At 37.6% G+C, this 24206-nt stretch overlaps 1 protein-coding gene across 1 annotated transcript; it reads right to left on the bottom strand.

Moving 5' to 3' along the window:
* Positions 1-353: 353 nt before the first annotated feature.
* Positions 354-22842, bottom strand: MYCT1 (MYC target 1). Its single transcript, XM_062572396.1, is given in 3 exon segments — positions 354-3382; positions 22598-22674; positions 22676-22842. Coding segments are annotated over 3 exon segments (777 nt in total). The 3' UTR covers positions 354-2849.
* Positions 22843-24206: the final 1364 nt, after the last annotated feature.

The following is a 24206-nucleotide window of genomic DNA, read 5'->3' as shown; positions in this document are numbered from 1 at the left end:
TAAGTGGTGGAAAATCTGCTGCATCACTTGATCTCATCTTGGTATAAGAGTAGATAATTCCCCTTACCATATTAAAAAAAAAAAAAAAAAAAAAAAAGTCCCTAATACTAATAGTTTCACTTTCTACTTCTAATTCTTGAATGGTATTCTCCTATAGCAAACTCTGAAGCTGAATTCATACAACATTTTCAACTTTGGTGCATCTCCCCACAACAGCAGAGAAAGGGCCAACTTCTCATTCACACTTTCCAACTATATCAGCTTGTATAATTAATCTCTTAATTATAATATCTTTCCTTTTAAAGTATCTTTTACAAAAGTCAATGCATTTATCTCTAAGGAAAAGCATGAGATAGAGAGTATAACATCTACCTTTATTTCACATTCTGAAGCTTCCAGAGTGCTTGCAAAATACTTATTTCAGTCACTGTTTAAACTGTTAATTAGGTATCTGACAGCCATACTAGCTATGCACCATACAATCTGTGCTTTTAATCTCCCTAATCTAGGAGATATACATATATTTATATATATCCAGTGCAGATTTCAGGAGGAAAAAAATACAGTACATTTACTTTCTACGTGTACTTTCTACATTGCTTACTAACTATAGTATAATACAAGTAATAATATGATTTGGAAAGTCCTACTGTAATGTAATGTGCATTTAGAAACTGGGAGTAAAAGATTACTCCTCTAAAATTATTTCATTGTCCAGGAACAAACACTTTTGGCCAGCTTGGTGCATATGGTTGGCCAAGCTGTCTCTTCAAACAGCCCACCAAATTCAGAAGCAAAGTGAGCAGGCTTGGATTCTCATTTTTTTGTAGGCATTTTAGAATAAATGACATCAACTATTCCAGAGCTAGGACACTGTAAAAATATTTACGAATGCAATGAATTTTACCAAACTAATTAAAAATCAAAATGAAAAAAATATTATTAATGAATGCAATGATACAATTTTCTTTCTCCAGAAGGCCATTGTGGTAGGTCTGTAGCCTGCTACAGCAAAAGGCAGTTTCACACTCTTATCAGCAAGTCCTTAGTATACCAGATCCCATAGTGTCAGCAATGAAATGCTCTGTAAACTCTGTAAACGGTTGTTCTAGCAATGGCATATATCCTTCTAAAAGAGAAAACGTTGCATGCTGAAAATAAAATAGCAAAAGCCTGTCAGTAGATAAACACAAAATTGTTTGCCTTTAAAATATGGAGTATTTGTAGTTTATAATAACTAATGCTTGTAGCTCAATGTTTGTAGCAATATTTGTAAATGAAAAGATATCAGGCTGGAAGATTACAGTTAAGATGTCAATACTAGTGCTCCACGAGGGATGCTGAACTCTGTAAAGGGATGCATGCTGTCAAATCACTGAAAGCCTGGAAGGTAAGATATTAAGCATTTTGCCTGTTCTTGAAAGCCTCTAAATCATTATCCCCACCCAAGTTCAGGTGAGGACTCAGACTCTGAACAGAGACACAGGAGCAGCCCCCCTGCCTCCGGATCAGAAGTACTGCAGCCAGTACTTGCCAGCCCTGCTAAGAATGAGAGGCTTATTTATAAGCAAGGGATAAGACTGTTCCTCTGCTTGTGGAATTTTTTTCCCTCCATTTGAAGACAAAACATTTAATGGGAAAATGATCCAATAAGACTTAAATTATGCCCTGTTTGTCTGCACTGTTTCCAAATCCTTAACTTCTTACATCAATGCAATTAGTCTCTACTAAGCCTGTGGGTTAGCTTGGCATAATGTACGTGTACATGTACAACAGTCAAGAAGATATGTTAGCCTCAACTAAATATTCCATCTTTTTCTTCATATTCCAAGTAATTGTACAATTCTAGTATTCAGCCACAGCTGTTTAGAATTTTGATTAGTGAAACACAGGATTTCAGTGAATAACTTGCCCGGAAGCATTAAACATTGGTACAATTTCAAAAATACAGTTTGAAGTAAGGAAATGAGCAATCTCATAGCAAAACAGGAAACAGTTAAAAAATAGTTGTCATTCATGCTGCTTATCTTGATAACCAGAAGAAAAATGAAACATCAGGAGTTCTACTTCCACACAGCCTTATCAGGTATTAAAATGGGACTACCTATCCTGCTGGTTACAGACTAAAAAATCTTCATAATTGTTACCATGCATTTTGTACTTTTTCCTCTTCAACACTTTTCTCGTACTGTAGGGAGTGTTATACAAACAGGCTGACCTAGTCTATTAAGATCCTCTACAGTCAGCAAAACAGGATGCCTGCTACTATCAACAGATCTGTGACATTAAATCTACTTTAATGTCTGCTTCTAAGGTTCCTCAGACAGAAGCTGTTCTGTGATTACAGGGATATAGTCACTGAAAATCTAACATCCTGGGGAAAATATATAAAATCACAACTTCTTGCATTAGAAAAGAAGCGAATAGTGAAATTTGCAGAAATGTATGTATCAGTAATTCCTAACATGATCTGTTTCTTCAAGAAATTATCAGTTTCTTATGTGGCAGCATTTTCTTTCCTCTAAACTAAAAGATACAAAGGTTATAATTAAAGATACAGTAGTATAAATACATGGGTTTACTGCAGATCAGTAAGTTGAGGCTGGTGGCATGAAAGACAGATGATTCCTTGGCCAGCAGGACAGTGTGCTCTAAAAATCAGTGCTAGCCACCTCTTAGCAATGTAAGTCCCCTCTGCGACATGTCTCAGCAACAGGAGACTTCTCAGAGATCCTCAGCGTGCACAGAAAATTGTTTGAGATGATTGAGGTTCCTCCTAAAATTCATGAATGTGTTTGCAGCAAGAAACTAGTTCAGGAGTCTGGAGTGTGTTTGAGCAAGAAACTAGTTCAGGAGTCTGGGAATGCTTTTATGATGGTTTCATAGGCAGGAGGAGGGGTTTGCGTGGAGTGGCAGATGCGGAGGCTGTTGTTAGACCAGTGAAATTCGGGTCGACTTAAGCTGTTGGTGGTGCTTCCCACGAGAGTTGTGGTGGTACTTGTAGGGGTCAGAGTGATCAGCTGACTGTTCGTTTCCACCGGGAGGGGAGGACTTTGCAGGAAGGGGTGGAAGGTGGATGCTCGGAAGCTTGACTTGCGGGGGAAGGAGTTGGCTTGCTCCAAGGATGCTTGCCGCTGGAAGGTGAGGCTGGCCAGGCTGAGGTTGCTCCGACGTTCACAGCTACTGTTGCGATAAAATCCAGTCCTGCTGGCAGAGTGGCCATGGGAGGGGGGTCTGGACCGGCGATTGTAGGAGGAGGAGCTTCCCTGGGAAATGTGGGCACTAGCTCGGCGACGGGACAAGCAAGTAAACAAAGCCCAGATGATCCCTCCAATCACCAGTCCGACCACCATGGACACTGTGAACGCTATTGTTATCTGCTCTGAAATACAGCAAAAATATACAGCAAGGTTATTTCATCAGTCCTAGAGGTTTTTGATGCCTGCAAATTAATTTAATACAGCAGTCTTCTTAGAAGAACAAACCTTAAGATGTTATTGAAAGGTCATATAAAACATGAACCTTACAACATAAACACAAGACCTGATTATTCTCACTGTACAGTGCTTTCTTTTTCTTAATTCAAAAGCATCTAGACAGTAGTTTGTATTTGATATCAGTGCCTGTATCAACACAAAGGAAAAGTCTTTCACGCTTCTAAAATCACTCACGAGCCACACAGCTATGATATAAAACCACCAAGTATTTGCTTCTGTGGGCATTATACATGGGTTTTTATGAATGCTTGCTGTTCTATTTATAGTTATTTATGTTCTTTATATACATGTTTCCTGACTGATCTATAACTGAGATGTAGCTTTTGCCATTTTCTTAAGGTCTTAAGCACTGTATTTATTGTAGCATGAGAACATCTTCCAGTCTTTTACTGCTGAGAGACTGATATTTTAAACTCTCATAATAATTAGAGCAAATTGCCGTACCATAGAAGATTTTGGTCAGAGATAGCCTTTATTTTTACTAGGTTGCTCAGATATTTCCCATCCCTCATGCCTAATTTGAAGATACATTAATCTGTCATTAAGAAAAGAGTAAATTTCTAGTTCTTTTATACTTGCTTTCAAGCATGAAGAGACCTGAAAATAAAAAAGAGGACAGGTAGGATCATTTTCTTCCCCTAAATAGTTTAACAGTGCCAGAGAATAAGGATTTTTCCTGATATATTTCTAAGGTCAGTCACCTCAGAAAACTTGTCACTTTCACAACTGAGCCACAGCTTTATTGCTATTCTAAGAAGTTTGGAGGTACATTTTTAAACCTAGTGTTTAAGAGGTGAATGCAAAACCCTCATAGACCCCCTAAAATTCAAAAAGGGAATGAATCCAAAATAAGAAGGGTTGCTATGTTGACTACTGGTGGAGCAAAGAGGAATGAGTGAAAAAGAGCCATGGGCCAACTTGAAACATCCTTTTTCTATCTGTACTATGTCATGTTTGTGAAACACATTTATTAAAAGGGAAATTGTATTACTACAATAGAAAAAAGTTTGTAACTGTTAGCATACAGAAGTGTAGGCCAGTTAAGATCACAGCAGGACAGACTCGCAGGCAGAGGCACCCCAGTGTGTACCAACAGTTTAACTTAGTTAACATCAGGCCTTGATGTCTAGCAGGACATAAATTTAGTGTAGGTAACTGCAGAATGAGGAAAGCAACCATATGCAGCCTAACAATTGCCTTCCAAAAGAGCAGATATAAAAGGTTACTGAATAATCACACTTTAATAGTTAGCTATTGTTACCTACCTTATCTACCTAGTTACTTCTTTTCTCTTTAACGAAAAATTGTTATTTATGTGATTCACACTTCTTAGGCTAATTCATTTTTTTACCTCAACTGTTATATTATTATATTTTGAGAGTGCCAGGGAATCCCTCAAACTCAGGGATTTATGGTGCTACCTAACATCCCGGTTGCTGTTTGCCTTCTTCACTCAGTAGGGAGGTGGAGAAAGGGCTCTCTGCAGGGCTCAGCAGGCTTCGGCACAAGCAGAAGCTCCACAAGCTGCACAAGTGTACCTGCCTCAGGCGTTGCCACGCACTGAGCCAAGGAGATTTGTCCCTGTATCCCTCTACCCATAGTTTTCACCACCTGCGCAATCAAACCAGGGTTTCACACTGTTAAAAGCAGACAAGAGAATTGACAAAAGTATTGAGTGCAGCTCTTCAGTCCTTCCCGCGTGCTGTTCCCCTGTGCTGCAAATACAGTACAGGCAATTAGCCTTTTTGATAATGTCTTCATTTTCTTTAACTTTTTCAATTCTTTTATTTTTCTACTTCTATTTATGAATACAAAAATAGAGGGTCAAATTAATCCCTGGAGAGACTCAGCTGGGTTTACACTGATTATTGGAGTTCCCATATATTATCCCATAGGCTCTCATTTCATTTTTAGACTTAGATTTTATACATCTGATTTTTGTTATAGTAATATCAGTAGAGCCACGGGTTCCAGACACTTTATTCTTTCTATTCTCAGACTCTCCCTGACTTCAGTGGAAACTATAGGGGCACATTAATAGGTTGAACTTGTTTTCTGTTGACTCCCTGCAGAGGATGAATTTCACTGAACGTAATTCAGTTCTAAAAACTTAAATTGAAGAATTGTAAATCCATGTCCATTGATTTCCCCCTTAGAACATTCAGTGATCACAACCCTGAGGTACATTGGAGAAAATACTACAAAACAGAGATAAAGATCAAAGCGCAGGGCTTGCTGCACCTGGGATTTGAGCAGAACAGCTGGCTTTCACACGGTTGTTTTAACTTCCTTATTCTGGGTAGTTTCATGGCAGACCTAGCCTATTAGGAGAGTCAGAACAATATTGCCAGTAATATCTCCCAAAGAGCCATTAAAATATGTCAAAGTTTGCTTAAAGCTCTGTATGTCACTCTGTCCTCTGCCTTTTAGAAAAAAAGAAAGTTGGGGACAGGGTGAGGATGCTGGAAAGAACTCCTCTAGTGCCTGTCCCATAAATATGTTCTGAATATGTACATTTCCCAGGATGCTCACACACTCTGCTTTTTCGGGTTATGCTACAACCAAACTGATGGGGTACACCATCTCAGTCAATTTTATCCAATCTCACTTCTAACACCAGACGAAGTGAAGGATGAAGGTTTATTTCAACAATGCTGAAAGATAGACATCTTGGTACAAAGCCATAAATAAATAAATAAATAAATAAATAAAAAAACAAAAAAAAAAAAATAAGCCTGCCGTGAGATTAGCAACTGAATACCTTGACAACATTTCCTTTCTTGCCCATGATCCTTCAAATGTGTCCATGCAAAAAAGGTTGGAGGTTCAGAATTCACAACAACACTCATGATTTTTGGGTACTACTCACAGATCTGACTGCCAAGCTAGCACACGGCTGTCATTCCAACATCTGGCTGGGCAATCCAGGCTGGGCAAGTCCTTCTGAACTCTTTATTCACTCCCCTCTGATTTTTCCATGCAGGATTAAGCAAAGGCAGAACTAATAGTTTATATAGAGAATTATTGCCTTTGCCATGCAAAAGTTTTTCTTAGTTGTTACTGCATTCTTAGACTTTTATAGCATTCTACAAACTATATATATGAAGCATTATGTCCTACCAAGCTGATAGCCTCTAGCAAGCCTTTAGCATTCTACAGATTTCACACATGCCAAATTTGGACATGCAATTAGTGAAGACATTAGATCTGCTGATAAGGTACATTTTGTAATTATGCCCCTGAAACAAGTTTGAAATAAGTTCTTCCCAGTCAGTCTAGGAATCCAGTAGCAAAGCTAGCCAAATAGGGCTTACATAAATCCATAAGCCTTCTGAGAAAGGATCTACTTTCTCCCTTTTTTCACCTTGGAGTACATCTCACCAAAAATTAACAACATGGTCCCCATCTAGACTTGTCAGGCTCTGGAGCAACCAAACTTTAGGTCTTTCCTATAGTCTTATGGCAAAATCACTGAGATGTAAATTTAAGGTGGATACAAGATCTTTCTTCCTCTATGCTCACACACATATGCATTTGCAAACTTTTTAATTGGCCATGTGCTTGAAATCCCAGTAATGCCTTTCAAATTCCTGCAAGAAGCAGCTTCAGTGAAAGCCTCTCAGGGCAGAGGAGGAAGGCAAAGTATTAGATGCAAAGAGAAGAGAGATGGAAAAACAACATTTAATCTGTGTGTGTTCATATGACTAAAATCTGAACTGTATTTTTGCCAATAATAACATTAATAGCCAGTTAGCCTTCCAAGCATTTTTATTGCTGATTAATTAAAGGAGAAATAATTAAGGAATTCTATCTTAAAGTTATCAGTAGTAGTCCAGTTGGCAACTAGTTGGTCAAGAATGTTATTGTTCTGCATTCAAACACTCTGTTTGCTTTAGAGATGTTTTGTTCGTGCTATGTTACTGCAGGATTCTTTTCTTCAGAACTGAGAGTAATGTTCCCATTTCTCTTTTCCTCCACCCACCTAAAACTAGCATGAGGCATTGAGCATCTGACATGGAGCTTAATTCTGTGTGCACTCCACCAAGCTCACATGTAGAACGTATCACATGCGAGCTGCTTGATTTCAGCTGTATTAGAAAAGTACCAGAATTCTGCTGTATTGTAGGAAAGAGCTATTTTCATGTTTTCTATCTGAATTTTAGAATTTTAAATTTAGTTCCATTTCAGTTCTTTCCTTCTCACATTTTTGTGAGTTTTCTTTCCTTTATGCCATGGCACATGTCAGTGACTCAAAGTTGTCCAAGAAACGTGTGCACACATATACACCGCCTTGTCCCAAAGTCAGAAATAATTGGTAGAGGGTTTGATCTCTGGCATGCAGAAATCCAGCTCAGCCTCCAGCTCCTCCTATGTTTTTTTTTTTTTTTTTTCCATGAATGAAAACTCAGTGAGAAAAGGTGGTATAAAAACTATCCAAACCAGTACTGGAATTTATATCTGAACATTGCACGGCTTAGCGCAGAGCACCAGCTAGTGTATTTAAGTATGAATTGCACTAACATACAAATGGCAAATCCAATAACTTGACTAGTAAAAATGGTTCAAATACTGCAGTGTAGGAATCTTAGCGGCTTTTCAAGAGGCGTTCATGTCAATCATTAGTGCACTCTAATTGGTGCAGAACCAGAGATAAGCAGCCAGAGTCCCTCAAAGTTTCAAAAGATTGTTAACATCTTCCTACAGCTGCAGTAAATGCCCATAGCAAGCCTGACAGGCTGCTACTGCTGCTCCTCGCATGTCCCAGGCAGCAAGCAGCAGCATGGAAAGGAAGAGGGACTTGGGCTCTGAAGAACCCCCTTGTTTCCTAGCACAGAAGAGGAATAAAGCGAATCAAACTACTAGACGTTTAATCCCAGCTCTGAGAACTCCAAGGAACTTTAGTCTAAAGCTGAGGCTGGTATCAGTCGCCAACTCCTGCAGCATCTGTGCTGCTATTGTCAAGCTGATTTTTTTTTTTTTTTTTAACAATTTCTCTGTAGCTGACAAGGGCTGATATTACTATCTTCTTGCTCTTTGTCACTAATTGTTTTATCAAAACAATCTCTCATTAATTATTTGTAGGCAGCCCATGATTCAACTGGGTGGGTGAATCAGTTGCTTTGTAAAATCAACCAGCTGTGATCTTAGTCACGGCAAACATTATAAAAGGTCACAGGACTCTTGTGAAAAGAGTGAGAGTGCTAGTCTACAGCACAAGGTGATTCAGGTGATTGCTATGTGCAGAAAACAGACAGAAAAGGATGGTGGGGTCTGCAAAACAGAACCTGTGGGGAAAAAAAATGAAATAAGGGCAGTCTGTGGAGGACATGATAACTAGTAAACATAATATTAAGTAAGGCAGTTAGGCAGTCAGGAATGTCATTGTCACGTTCAAACACACTGCTCCCTATAGAGGTGTTTTATTCTGACTATGCTAGTGCATGATTCTTTTCTGCAGAAACTGAGAGTAATTTTCCCACTTCTAATAAATAAACAGTTGCTGTAAATAAGACTTTTATGCCCACTGCAGATAAGCTAATAAGTACTATTTTTAAAACACAGCAAATGAAATTCAGATTAAAATTTTAAAAAGCATGTTTCTAACTATAATGACAGATCAGAACTAGACTAGACAGACCAGGCAGACCCACCGAAGACTCTCAGAAACAGCATCAATCAAGAGTTGTTGTGATATAGTTAATCGTGTCTGGAAAAAAAGAAGGTAGAGCAGATGACAGCTAGAGGTCCATACTGACCTTACTTTATGCAGTTTCTAAGACTTTCCATGATGACAAGGTAAGAAAAAGGCTCTTAGAAGCTTCTGAAAATTTATTAAGTAAACGACAAGGAAAAAAAATATTCTATAGTCTGTGCCCTTGGATTAATCCTGCATTTGAAATGCAGAGGGGACAGCTGTTCCCCAGAGGGTTGATTTCGTAAATGAGCCACCTATCTAGGAACAAGATTGCCCCCTGCTGGAAATTTATGCTGGAGGAAAAATAAATAAATAAATAAATAAATAAAAAGGTGTACCAGAAAATCTAAAAATGAACATTTGGAAGAAGGATAACAGAAATATTAACATCACCTGAAAACTCAGGAAGACTCTGAATTAGGCTGATATAAACACTGTAGGGCTATCATTTTGCAGAGCTGTTGAAATTAAGGTACACTGAGGCACAACAGAAATATTCAGAAGCTTAGAGAAGTAGATTTGTGGCTTTGTGCATATATCTGTGCTGACAGTAAAATAAGAGGCTAAGTCTGTTCTTAAATTCATATTTCTTATCATTCGCAGTAAAGTCTAGAATGATCTCTGTTCTTTGGAGTAAATTTGCTTTATGTTTACTAGTACCGTTATTCCTTGTGATAAAAAGCCAGAAAAGTGGAACATGCCATTTCAATAAACCATCTCAGGGTTGGTAATGTTCCCTTAATATTACTGGCAGTTGATTTTTACTGGAATGATAAATAAACAGTAATTGTAATAATCAGAAGAGATAGACACTTTGTCACTGAATGATTTCATTATGATTCCCAATGCATTGTAAAGACAGTAACGTAATTTTGATCTTTTTCATATGTACAGCAAACAATCATCTCTCAAAGCATTCTTATCAGCCTTACAAACAGCATAGGCCTGAGCTGCATGTCTTCTGCACAAACTTAAATCAAATAGTACATCAGAATTCGCCATAAGCAAATTCTGTTGCTATTACTAAACCAATAAGACTGTTCTACAGAACCTGAGAATAAACTCAGTTCCTGTATGAGAAGAGCATGACTGACTAGAGTAGAATGTCAAGAATTAAGGGAGATTTCTCTAGCAGGAAATATCAAAGTTAGTATGCTACAGAAGTCATCCAGAGTTAAAGCAAGACAAGAGGCTTTCAGGTTAGTGGGAAGACTAGGGTAAGCAATACTTTTAATTCATTCCCAGTCCTACCACAGCAACTCTGCTATCTGTGGTCTGAGAGGAGCTGACTCAGAGCTTTCAGATGGAGTTTGTCCTTACTGTGAGCACCCACAAAAGTCCAAAAAGCTCTTACACTAAAAATTCAGGTTTTATTACAATATAAAGCAGAATATTTTACAAAAGAGAAAACTCAGAGTGACTAGGTAAGGTGTAACAGAAATAAAATCAGTGTTATGATTATATTTACCTCTGTGCTGTGAGTCCCTCGAATAGTGGTTTTCAATGCAGTGCTTTCCAGAAGCGCTGTAGCCTCTGCACATTCAGTTGTAAGTGTCTCTTTGTCCCCTCAGAAGCAGGACCTTGAGTCTACTCCTTGCTCTTGGCTGCATATTCTCTCTCCCTCTCCCCCCACACCATGCTCAGCTACATCCCAGGAGAGAAGCAACCTCCCCATCACAGCTCCATCCCCTTTACTCTCCTTACAAAAAAAATCATTTTTAATGTAGAACAAATGAATGAAACAAATATTGTCCATCATAGTGTGTTCGACCAAGCTGAAAGAAATCGGGTAGGGTCAAAAGTGGTAAGGTTTCTCAAAAACAGTCTCTTTTCACTCTTTTCATTGCCTTTGAGATAGTGCCACAGAGTATTCTGCTGACAGCTCCAACTTGTTTATTGCCAGTTCAAAAACAGTATTGAATGAAAATAGTCTTTGATATTCTATTTACAGTCTCATTGTTTTTTGAGATTGCTAAAACTATGACCCTTTTCAGGTGAAAATGAAGAAAGCTGTACAAAACTGAAGAATGAGAGGAAAAGGAGCCACAAGTTAATTTGTTAAATATGGTCTCCAGTATCCAATAAACCAGTATTCAAGAAGCAGAAAAGGGGATCTCTATTTAAATCAGATTTTTCTACTTATTTCACTGTGGTAATATCTTAGCTACATCCAGTAATGCAAAAAAAATCCCTGTTTCATTTGTTCTTCCTCAAGTAACAAGTGTTTCAGTGAGCAGTCATTTTGAGAACACAGAAGTGTATTCACATGTGGTAGAATTGTATTCATTAGTTACTTATTTGCATTTCAAAAATCTGAGCTTTCTTTTTCCCAATATTTCCTGTGTGACCATGGGAAAATCAATCAGTTTCAGAGATTTCCCTTATATCAAATAGGAATAGGAATATCTATTTTGGTATGGGCTAATTAATCGAGACCTGCAACAATCTATGAAGCCACCAGCAGAAACACATTGTTGTGATTTCAAAGTGGAAGTGTTACTAATCTGGATTTTCATTTAACTCTATACAGTCATGGGCAGATGATCCAGGCTGAGGACTCAGTGCACGGTGACATGGGTGTGTATCCCACAAAATCCAGCAGCATCTTATGGGTTGTGTTTGCACAGGGCTCTGCTAGGCAGGTGGGCTGGTCCAGGTCCTTGTCTGCCCAGGGATTCCTGCATTTCTTAATCAACACAACCATCATTAGTCTTCTTTGTCATTTATAGTCTGGCTGTATAGCTTACATATATTCCATAGAGGCCATGTATCTACTTGGTGGGCTTATTCTTCCATTACTTTGGATAACAAAGTTGGCATTAGTACAAAATAATTTTTAAAGCAAAGGCACAGAAGTAAGAGATATCAGTTAAATGGTCAAATATCCCATAAGTGCATTAAGATGCTGGCTGTGAATTCAAGTGTTTGAGACAAAGTATTTTCTTCTGCAGACTGTATTACAAAGGCCATAATTTCCAGCAGAGAAGCAAGACAGAAGCTCAGTAGAAACTGCCCTGGCTCTTTGCATCAGCAGGCACGTACCAGAGCCCTAAGAAGTTTTTGGATCTTATTGAACAGACTATTCTTCTTTTTCCTCTCAACTATTTTCCTAAAAATTTCTTAGACATTATTTCATAATAAAGCTTTACATATTTGTGTTGTTGATGTATTTTGGGTTGATGTTATTTAATGGATAAATCTTAAGTTACAATTGTCCTGTTTTTCAATACAAGAAAGTCAAAGGTAATCTTAAATAAATCACTCTTCCATCTCCTTGAGCAGGAGAAGATTTATTTATGGTTTTGGAACCAACTCTACTGCAGCCTAAGAATTTGATTTTGCATTTTCTTTGTTTCTGAAGATTTATTTCAAACCTAACTCCAATACAGTAGTTTTCAAAATCTGAATAATAAGTACCTTTTACTAAGGTCTTATAGGAATTAAAGCTTCTACCTCAGAAAGCAGGGGGAAATGAAGTAGTCAGTGCTAATTGTTCTTGATGGGCTATTTTCTTCCCTCTAGCCTAAAGGATAGGGTTATGAAATGAAGATAATCTTACAAAGACAAATGGGTCAGCCATGAGTTTTGGTTTTATTTTGTATTCTTCTCTGATGAGTGTGGACACCCCATGCCCAAGCATCAGATTAGTCTCCTGTACAATGGAGACAGCACCACAAAGATTAAAGAAGCTACAATGGCAAAATGGGAAACTATGAATAAATACAGAGTATTTTTCCCCAACAGGTTTTGCAATAAGAAGAACTGAAACAGTCATCAGACCCACAACGTACTAAGACAATCTCATGTAAATCTGAATCCTGTTAGACTCCGGCAGTGGAACATGCATCTACATGGAATTTGTTATAAGGGGAGAGCACAGCACCAAGTTCTTTTTCTTATATCTCTGTTACTGCCCACGTATTCACATGCCAACACACTCACTGGCATACTGTTTAGAAGAAATACACTTCATTTCCTAAAGATGAGTTCCTGGATTCAGTGGCTAAATAAGGCATGAATCATTCGGCAGCTAGCTCTTGTGCCAACAAGCGGTACCATGCCTCAATTGATAGTAGGGGTAGCTGCCAGAGTGCTATACACTGTGCTTTGTATTAATATTTAAATAATACTCTGAAGAAACTTCATCTCTCCCTTCTGCTACCTTAGATCTGTGTCCTTCCTGCTAAGGATGGTTAAGCATTTGATAAATCAACGGCTGTATGAGCAAAAAAAAGCAGGGAAGAGGCAGTAATTAGGAAGCAACATAACACAGCCTGAGGATGACAGATCCACATTAAAAGAATAATTTATACACAAAGAAACAGTTGTGCGCTGAATAGACAGCATGTAAGAATAAGACTGGTCTTTTCTCCTCATGATGTAGTTTGTTGCTTTAATCCAGCTACAGTAATACTTTCTTTGGACTTGCCAGAAGAAGGATAAGGGAAAAAAAAAGCCCTCATTAATATATACTTTTATCTGTCTGACAGGCCTGCATATTAGATCTTGAAATCGATTTATATGTTAGCTTCTCGAATACAAGGGCTGATTATTGATATAATCCTTTTTGACTGAATAATGGAAGTGATAGATTTCACGTATTTGCCAAATCTTTTACTTAGCTTGTAGTAAAATAAACATAATCATATTCACATTGGAGCAGGAGTGATCAATATGACCCTTGATTTACTTGCTAAAATTTTATATAAAGTATATAGAGAACCATAATAATCTAGTAGTTGATACATAGTACTTCCAAAAGTTAGCCAGAAAATAAAACACTGCATAAGATTAAGATGCAATTTTCTCTCCAGGATAAATCTGTTTGCTTTTGGGCAGTATATGTTTAATTTCAATATATTTGACTTTGACTCCTGTCCCTAATGAAGAAGAGAGGAAGTTCCAGTTTTTTGCAGTAGTTTGGTGAGCAACTTAGTTGCTTCAGGTACTCTTTTTAGCAGTATTGGAAGACAATGAAGCACACAAACATAGTAACTCCAGCAAAAAGAACTGCCACATGCATAAGAAATCCATTTGAAAAGCTGATACAACTCATTTCTTCTCAAAAACAGCTGAGGGAGAACAGGGACATAGCACAGTCTGAAACGGAAAGAGGGGAGGAGGAGGGAAAGATGAGTATCGCCTTCCTTTATAACTACACCATAAGTCATAGATTTGGTCCTCTTTTAGTGTGTTTCCACTGGCCTTCAGGGGCAGATGGGACGTGCTGCGTGTTACAGAGCAATGACATTCACCGCTGTTGCACAGCCACTGAAGTGATGATGTTCACAAACAGATGTTGCCATGGCTAGCGCTTCATCATCACATGCATCATCTTTCAGTTAAACCTATGCCCTTATTTCCATTTTTGTCAGTATTAGAACTATTCCTATGAAAACAGCATCTCGGAAATTGTCCTGCTTGAGTCACTATCCCAAGCTACTCTGCTGTTGTTTTATATTTCTCAAGCGCAGCCCATGCTGTGGTCAGGGTGACTGGAAACGGGAAGATCCTCTGACAACCTTGATAGACCTTGATAGATAGTACAAGATCCTTCTACCCTGTGCAGTGCTTAACAGGGTAGAAAACTGTTACTCCTTCAAGTGAAATCTTCAGTAAATTACACTGTATGATACCGCTATTAAAAATTTGGGGTATTGTGCAACCTTTCAGTGAAGAGTTGGAGGAAGGGCTTGATGGTGCACAGAATGTAAGATTGATAACAAGGAGGGAAACATTTAATAAGGTACTTATTATCACTGCAGAGACCTCGTTGTCTTTCATGGCATTGTTTAAATGTGTCGTCTTCTATATCTGTGTTGTACGTCTGCTCTTCAGAAAAAGGTACTTGAAAAAATCAACATATTTACAAGGAAGCATATGCAAAACCAGAATCTATTTGTCTGTCTGATTCCATGTCCCATCTTACCTCACAGTCTTTATCTTCACAATATTTCTATGAAGCAGTGCAGGGTAGTTTTCTCCATTTTTTTCAAATAGGGACCTGAAGCATGGAGAAACTGTCTTGTCTTCCAAAACCCCAGTAAAAATCTGCTCAAAGTATGCTTATTTCCACAAATGTCTTCTGGGGCAGGCATTTTGCTCCAAGTTCAAGCTGATTATGGGAAAACAAACCAGGTCTAGTTTCTCAGTGAATCTAGGAAGAATCAATATATTTTAATCTATTTTAAAGTCTGAAAATATTTTGAAATTGATAACAATCTTGTCTGGTGTTGGTAGGTCTCTTGGAGGAGGAGGGGAAGAGACAATATGCCACCATTACTTTTACCCACTACAACTACAGAGCCACTAGACCAGGTATATTTGGTTATTTTACAGAACTGGGGAAACCTGCAGCCCCAAACACATGGTCTGTCCACACCAGCCTGCCAAAAATGGATATAAGCATAATCCATTTCTTTTTGCGCTGTGCCTTATGGTATGCACAACATTCACACAGCTGGGGATATTCTAGTGCAGACAACTATTTCTTACCTATTTAAGAGAAATAATGTTCCAATCAGCCCAGCTGATCAATATTTGTCTTGGTTGAGAAACAGGAAAAAAAGTCTCCAATCCTATAACTTTTCATTAGGTTTCCTAGCCACTTCATGCAATGAAATCTGAGAGCTTTCTGACTGAATGAAATGAAATGCATCCTTCCTTCCTATTTATTATTTCATGTGTTAGACTGCTTTTATATTGGTTAACTGAAGTTCACAGGCCAGTGACAGATATCAGGACCTATAAATGGAAGCATTTGTATTACACATTCTTCAAAACAAGTACTCTTACCAACTTCAGCAGACATACTTGTTTATGAAATGAATGGCAATCTGCTGTTATTAGAAGTCTTAAGGGTATGTCTATGGAAAGGCAGCTTTGGAAGTGAACAACTTTCATTTTTTTTAGGGCTCTGGCTTGAATAAGAAGACAAGTAGAAAACTTTCTGTTTAGTGAATAGATGTAAAGTTAGGTAAGTAATAAGGGACCAGCAGGGCTCTGGAAGATCTATAATAACAAATCTGAAAGTCTGAGCCATTTATCTGGTTGGGAAGGATAGATGGGAGAACTGGACAGAACATTAGTTCACATATGACTTACTCTCATATTAACTCCATTATGATGGGGACAGAAGTCTGCTTGGGATTTGAGACCTTGACTGTAGCACATCACGAGCTGAAGTCCTAAGACAAAAGCCCTGAGTGATAGCTTAATATTCCTTATGAGCCAGAAGGCAGGCTCTGAAACTCAAGTTTTAAGTAAACAAAAGACTTAAGGCAGCGTGTAGTAAGGCTCTCTGGGAAGCTGGAGCAGGAAAGTTGTCTGTGTAGATATAGCCAGTGTCTGCCAGATGGGACAGATAGTGCAGAGGCAGTGTGAAGACTGCACTTCATATAGGACAGCCTGTGACATGAGGGAGTTATTAGTACAAATTCCTGACCAAAGAACTCAGATATTTTCTTTCAGATATATTTGAGTTCACTAAACCAATATGGATCATCCCTTCCTCTGAAAACATATGTTGGGGCCATTCTGCTTCATTCCTGCTTACTCATCCTCTGTTGATGAATTTTTGTTTTTAATTTGTTTCTTTTAGGGTAATTTTATCTATTTTATCTATTGTCTTAACTAAATGCAGAAAGGCAATCAGATTAAATAAATTCAAAATTGATAAAGTCATTTATCACTGGAATATAATTCTCATTCTTGTGTCCCCTGTTGTACTATGAAAGAAGAACAGCTCACTTAGTCATCAGAAATACAATGTGGTTATTCTGGGTCATGGCAATATTTGTATTTGTGTACTAAAAGTCTCTATCCCCATATTTAGTTTCTGTCTCCTGAAGAGGACAATGTCTTACTACTTTGGGTAAGCACTGACAGAACTAGAGCATGACTACATCATTTGGCTGCAAGAAAACATTTTTGTTTCTTCCTCTCTCTGTTCTCCTGCTGGGGTTGCTTCCAACAACAGGAACCTATAATGTCTGCAGTTGTCTGACTCCAGCAAAGTGCTTTCAAAGGAAAGAATCTCACTTCTTCACATCCTATCACTTATGCAGGTGTCAGTGATCTAGTCCAAAGATTGTAGAAAGAGATTATATCTCCCGTGATGAAATTTGCTCCTTATGCCATAAGCTCCTTAAGATGTGTGATAAGCTTCCAAGTATTTGTACTGTAAAGATCACTGGGGTTTTCCAAAACATAGAGAGGTAACAGAAAAGGAAATAACTACAAGAAAAGTTTCCATTTAATGCAGTTAACAGCCTGACTCCAACTACCTTTCTCTGTTTTGGCTGATGTCTACTAATTAAAATAGCACGGTATTCTAAGGCAGAATTGTGAAAAGAAGAGAAAAGGGAACGGAAAGGGAGTGGAGAAGAAAAATAGCAGTTCAGGAAATTTAGCCTTGAGGGTGATACTGCACCTGAATTCCAAGGTCCTGATTTTGTGGTGTCTTCTACTTAGTTACACTTCAGCAGTGCAAAAACCCTAACCCTGAAGGTTGTCTCTACTAGAAAAAGAATGTGCCATGATGCAAAGCATCTCTAAGAGCTCCTACATCATTCCTATCAGCCATCAAAGAAATTGTTCCTCATTTTACTGAAGTCTTCTGCTATATTAGCAACCCCAAGTCTACCAAAATAAAGGCCCCTTTGGGGTTCTCTGGTTTATACCAGGAGCTGCTTTCAAACAACAAACTAGGAAAGAGAATGATCTGGTTGAAGATACCACATCTGCTGTAAAATATTCCATGGGTGGCCTCAGGGTCTAGCTTCTGTATGTCCACAGGCCTAGCAGAGCAGCTGAGGCAGCTCTGGAGTCTTTTTTTAGCGCTGCTAAAGATAGACTGGAGGAGTATAAAGGATATAGTATGACCATGTGTGGAGGGGAGAAGAGGGAGCAAGGGCACCACCCAGAGGATGCACTGAAAATGCACTGGCATAGTAGTCAGAGCCAACAGGTTTAATTTGGTCCACACAATTAGCCAAATGCGGCCCACACAATTAGCCAAATGCCTCTTTTTGTATTTGCAGAGAACTGGACTAGATATGCCACTGTTGCTTCTACTCTGCCACCACTTCTACTGGGAAGGGATCCCAGAATAGAGATTGAGTCCCATAGCTGCCTAGGTTGGGCTTTCGTGTGTTAGAGGGCTCTATCACAGCTCGTGTCAGTGCTGCCCTTCACAAGTAGTATTTCAGTTCATAAAGCAAGAGAATGACATGGAGTCCTTAACCATCATGATTGCTAGACGGGTAACATGACCCCACCACACAGAAGCTGGCATTAGAATATGCTCATACCTAAAGTCCATCTTTTCCAGCAGAGAACTGTCTTCTTTCAAGCAAATAAACACCTTTTAATGATGGAAAGGACTGGGGTTAAGGGAAAAACATGGTGAAATTTGGCATTTTATTTACAAATCATGAGGTATCTGTGGCGTATAAAAATCAAATAGTGCTCAAAGTGCCAGTGCCAGACAATTATCCATGTTAAAATGCTGGAAGCCAGCTAATAGCGAAACTTCAGCCAGCATTGTTTCCATACCCTGCGCAAGTAACACCCTGGATTCTGAGTCAAAAAAAAAAAAAAAAAAAAAAAAAAAAAAAAAAAAACTTAATGTTTTTAAGGTATTAAATTGTTCTGTTACATTTTTTAAATAGATACTTGAGTAAAATTAGACTGAAGGATGGTGTAGGGATCCAAGTTTGTGTTGATTAATATCTGCTTACACTTGTTCTCTCTGCTGCTGTCATATTGATCAAATGTACTGTTTAAATTAAATTTCCTGATCTGAAAGTATATCACATCTACACTAGAGGAATAGGATTGTCTCAGAGCCATTTATTGTATTTAATTGTGTGTGACAGAAAATGCTTTTAGGAATTACAAGAAATGCACTGCTGGTTAAAATGGAAACATCTTCACTTCCACTGTTAACTTACAAATCAAAATGAACTCAATAAAAACTATATTAAAGCAGTAAAAAAATGAGATTAGGAGTTGATGGATGGGTACTAAACCCTGAATTTCTCACTAAGCTCTTAACCAGACAAAAACTCCCCTTGAAATCACTAAAAAAAAGCAATCTAGATTCTCTGTCTACATGCCTATGTGATACCAAGAGTGCTGATGTCTAGCAGAGATGGACTTTTGATGCTACTCTTCCTGCCTCTGCCAGAGGACCGTCTTATGGATTTCCATTGCAAAATAGGGGTTAGCAGACATTATGTCTCTTTAGAGAAGCCAGCACCTAGAATGGATGAGCTCCTGTGTGGTCATGTTAGTTCAGCCAACTTGTCTGAGACAGGCATATGCATCTGAAAGGAATCTCCTAATACATCTCTCATAGGGAACCGCTATTATTAGCAAAACAAGAAACAGATTTCCAGGGACCACAACAACCACTGGGGTAAGCTCCAGGATATCTTCTTTGCTGCTCATTATACATTACACAGAGAATATTTGCTGACAGAGGCAGAGGCTGTATCACAAAACTCACAAATTCAAGCTACAAGAGGAGGATAACATTCTTTTTTTTTTTACTTTTTATGCCAGAAATGATGTTAGACTAGTGAAACTACTATTTTGTTTCTACTCTTTTTCTGCATAATGTAACATTTTAAAAAGACTGCAGAATGATGACAGTGAAACCTGAATTCAAAAGAAGAGTTAGGACAAGGAATAGCATCAGTTCATTGTCCTGCAAGATCTGCCACTAAGAATGAGAGTTATTAATTCTCCAGGTCTTTGACTTTACGTTGAGCCTGCAAAACAGCATGCTAATTTATTTGCTTTGTTAAGGTCTTGGCATGAACAGGGAGAGAATTTAAACCACTTAGACAATTCACATAGCCTGACATAAATTGAGTTGCGTGTATATGTTGTTTTTATCTACACAGCCACTTTTAAGATCCTATTGTGTTAAGTTACCATTGGAAACTGGTCAGTTTTAGAAAACAGGATGCCTGCATGTTTTCCAGAGGAGAGAACCAGCTCTTAGACAATAGATGGTTTATAAAATTATAAGAGATTACAGATAATTACGAATAGTTATTCTAACAATTTTTACAGCATTTATTTTTTTTTTCTCACAAAGTCAGTGCCTGATCAGCAAACCTTTACCCACATGCTGAAATGTATACATCAGCTGTGTCTTTGGAGCCACTGAGAAGTCAAGCATACATAGAAAAAGATCTGGATCTTCATGATGTGTTCAAACTCACAATGCTACATAGTGGCTGGCTTAGAAAACAGACTGTAAACCATACCGTGAAAAATCCATTTCCTAAAAAATCAGTTTCAAATATGGCATTCTCATTTTAAAAATAACTTTTACATATATTATTGTGTAGCTTTATTTCTGCTTTAGTTCCCGTATTTCTAGGGATGTCAAAAAATACCTTTCTACTATTATAACTGATATTTAATCACAGTGAGTTTATGTAGATTGAAAAAAAATATAGCAGTGTCTTCTGAGGCTGACTCTATGATGGACTGTGTGATGTCCCTAATCTATGGTAATATGATACATCTGGAGGCAAAGAAGAAGAAATGCTATTAGCTTTCTAAAATCTATCAGAAAAAAATAGAAGAACCAAAGAGGCATCACCATGTTCCAGAACCAAGCAAGCTTTTCACAAAAAACCCAGCTGTAACGTTGACTGCTGTTAAAGTGTAGGCAAACGGGAGGTGGTCGCAGCTGTGTACATTATCATTCCCTGCAAGCCAGGTAGGCGGTGCTGGTGGGAGGCAACACCGGCCCTTTCAGCAATAAGACAGCTCATGCATATTCTGCCCTGTGCAGTCAAATATGGCTATTGATTTTGAAAATCAGTGTCTTGGTGCACCCAGAGAAGTACCTTAGATGGAATGACAAGGTAACAACCACACCAGTGGAGCCAGTTGCATGCAATATGCTATGAAAATAAAATGACTACATCTTAAGTACCTCTTAGGTACTTTTTTAGATTCTTCATGAAGATGGAGCACACCTTGCCCATAGCCTGAGTAGTATGGTTAATGAATTCCTAGAGTTACACATAATTTTGCTATTATTCTGTCATTTTCTATGACAGTGAAAGAATGATTTATCTCAGAAAAAAAAATCAAATCTGCATCAACAAGAGGTAGCGCCTTTTACATGAGAATTCTTAAAGTAGGCTTAATAAAGTATTCTTTCATTTTTTTACTGAAAGAGCCTGTTTAGAATTACATGTAGTTCCACTCTACAAAAATGATAGTTATTTCTGCTTCAGAGTCCACCAGACAGCCTCTAAACAATACGAGCACATACCCTGAAACACTAATAACAGTACTTTCTCCTCAGTTAACCTCTAAGTATTACTTAAAGATGTCCTATCCCACTTTTTGGTCCAAAACACAGAAGTGAAGTGAGTTGCTCACGGTTCCCTGTAGGAAAATATATGTGTCAATGCAGGAAACGTGTCTGGCTTTCAACAGACTCTTGCTGCTTATACTAAGGAAATGGAGGAACTTAAATTAAGTCTTCTTGTATAGTTATTTTCCACTCTCTTTTCTCAGGGCACTTCTATGCAACAAAAAGTCCTATTTTGCTAGTGCATATTATTTTTTAGCTTTAGCGAGTAAAAGGATTCTTAAAGGAATTGTTCCTCAATGACAGTAACAAAACAGCCAAAAACAGAGAATATGATATGCATATAATGGTAAATATATCAAGTGATAGAGCCTTTCGGATGGAAAAGCTGTTCCACAGAATCTTTTAGAATCAAGTCATTGAATCGAATCACTTACAACGAATTTCAGTATTACATGTACTTCCACCTTATGCTCTATACATTTCAGTTAATGAACCACTTGCAGGTTTAGTTGAAGGAAAACAGCCTTAACAGGTGATGATCAAAATGCACATTGAGGAATAAGTAAGGAAAAGCTGATTGTGTGTGAAGACACCACAACAGATTACTAATCTTTTTACATTCGGAAAGAACACAGGTTTATTCCAAAGTTTGCAGCACTCAGCACCTTTATTTCTTGTTAGCTCTTTTTCATCAGAAGATGAAACAAACCATGTCTGCCATATAAGTACATCCACTACATGGCTGAGATTATGTACATGATCTGGAACAGACTGAAGTCAATAGGCTTTCATTGACTTCAGTAATTGACTTTGTCAAACGATCAATTCTATCCTCCCCTGCTATTTTGATTAGCTAAAAATCATGATAAAACTTTGCCAGAGAAACATTTGGAAAATAACCTTTTCAATTTTAAGTAATAGTGAAATAATCTATTCATTAGTTTTTGTTTCCAATATAAGTCTTGACAGTTTTCAGATGTAATTTTTAAGGCAATTAACAGTGAATCTCAGTATTCATACTAATGACATTCTAGAAAAAAAAAACAAAATCCTTACCCCAAAACTTTGGTGGCCATGTGATCGGAGAGTAAGTACTGTTTTTATCCATAACATCCAAATGATAAATATAAAATGTCCACAGTGAAGCAAAGAGTTTCTGAATGTTTGAGATTTAGCAGTAAAAGCAACGCTTTTGTGCCACTGGAGGACTGTTTTGTTTGCCTGAAAGGAAATGGATGTTTCACATTTCCTGCTTGTGCACTCAAATTAGCAAGTGTTTGTCTTATCTTGGAACACCACATGGTTCCTGAGATGGAGGAATAGTTTCCTTCTCGTCATTTCCTTAGCCAGAGCGAATTGACTTAGAACAATACCAAATCTCCTCCTTCTCTGAGACCTTTTGAATCCCAAAGTGTTCAGAGATAGAGAGATGAAAATTCCTTTTTCATTGCTTAAAGAATTTGTACTGTAAAGATCTTCCTTAAACATTCAGAAGTACATGCTTTCAGTGGAAATTTTTGATAAGGAAGAAATGCATAATCAGACTTCTAATAAATACCATTTAATTAGTATATTAATTTAGGATATGAGGGTTGTTCCTCAGCAAGCATGAGGAACTAGCTAGGCCTGACCATATAACTGTTGGTGTTAATATTTTTAATGAGCGTACTTCAAATTTCCTCTGCCAATTGTTTTCCTTTCCACACCCCATTCTAAATTATGAGTACCTTGGAACATCAACAGGCTTTGAGCTAATTGTTTAAACAGATTTAATACAATGGAATGTTAATTCCTGGTTGGAATTTGTAGGTACTGCTGCTAAATATAATAAACAGCAATAATAACACCTCTACAAAGTAAAACAGCCAAGATACTTAATGATATGCACCCAGAATTAATAATATACAAATCAATAATATATATGATTTTTGTTTATGTGAAAAATTCTGTAGGATCTGATTTTAAATGTCTTTGTCTTAAATATATTACTAATAACAGATATTCAGAAACTTCAAAATTCTGCTGTGAATGTGAAACCTCTTTTCTCTGAAGAGTTCTAGGAGACTTTGTTTTGCTCATTATTAGGAAACAGAATCAGCTACATCTACTTTTCACCATGAATATTAGAAATCCCCAAAGTTTAGAAATATTCTATTTTTAAGATTTGGATCTTGGTATAATTTTGAGTCTAAATTTTTGCATTAAATAGATTTAAAATATGCTTAAAAAAGGTACGCTGAAAATGGAAGACTGATGGCTTTCAAAGCTGATGCTTAAAATGTCATGTCCAAATACTATTTTACATGCCTAATTGAAAAGGACCTGATTTTCAGATGTTTGTGAACAAGATAAAACCTGATAAGAAATGTCAGGATTATTTTGCTTAGTGAGAACACAAATAAAAGAGCACACGATAATACTATATGAATTAAAGAATTCTACGATGGAAGTCAGTTTTGTGCTGTAAGAACACATGGGCATGCAATGAAATGGAATTATTGCAAACTACAAATCAAGAAAATTAATATTTTTAGTTTAATGAACGCATCTGTTGAGATGATCACTGTTAAACAGAATTAAACATTGACTTTAATCAAATCAAAAAATAGCCTAGACATGATATACATATGATGGATAATTATATCAAAATATTCATGAAATACCA

This window comes from Rhea pennata, chromosome 3 (assembly GCF_028389875.1).
Source record: "Rhea pennata isolate bPtePen1 chromosome 3, bPtePen1.pri, whole genome shotgun sequence".
Taxonomy (NCBI): domain Eukaryota; kingdom Metazoa; phylum Chordata; class Aves; order Rheiformes; family Rheidae; genus Rhea; species Rhea pennata.
The sequence above is the reverse complement of the archived record's forward strand: the minus strand, read 5'-3'. Positions and strand labels throughout refer to the sequence as shown.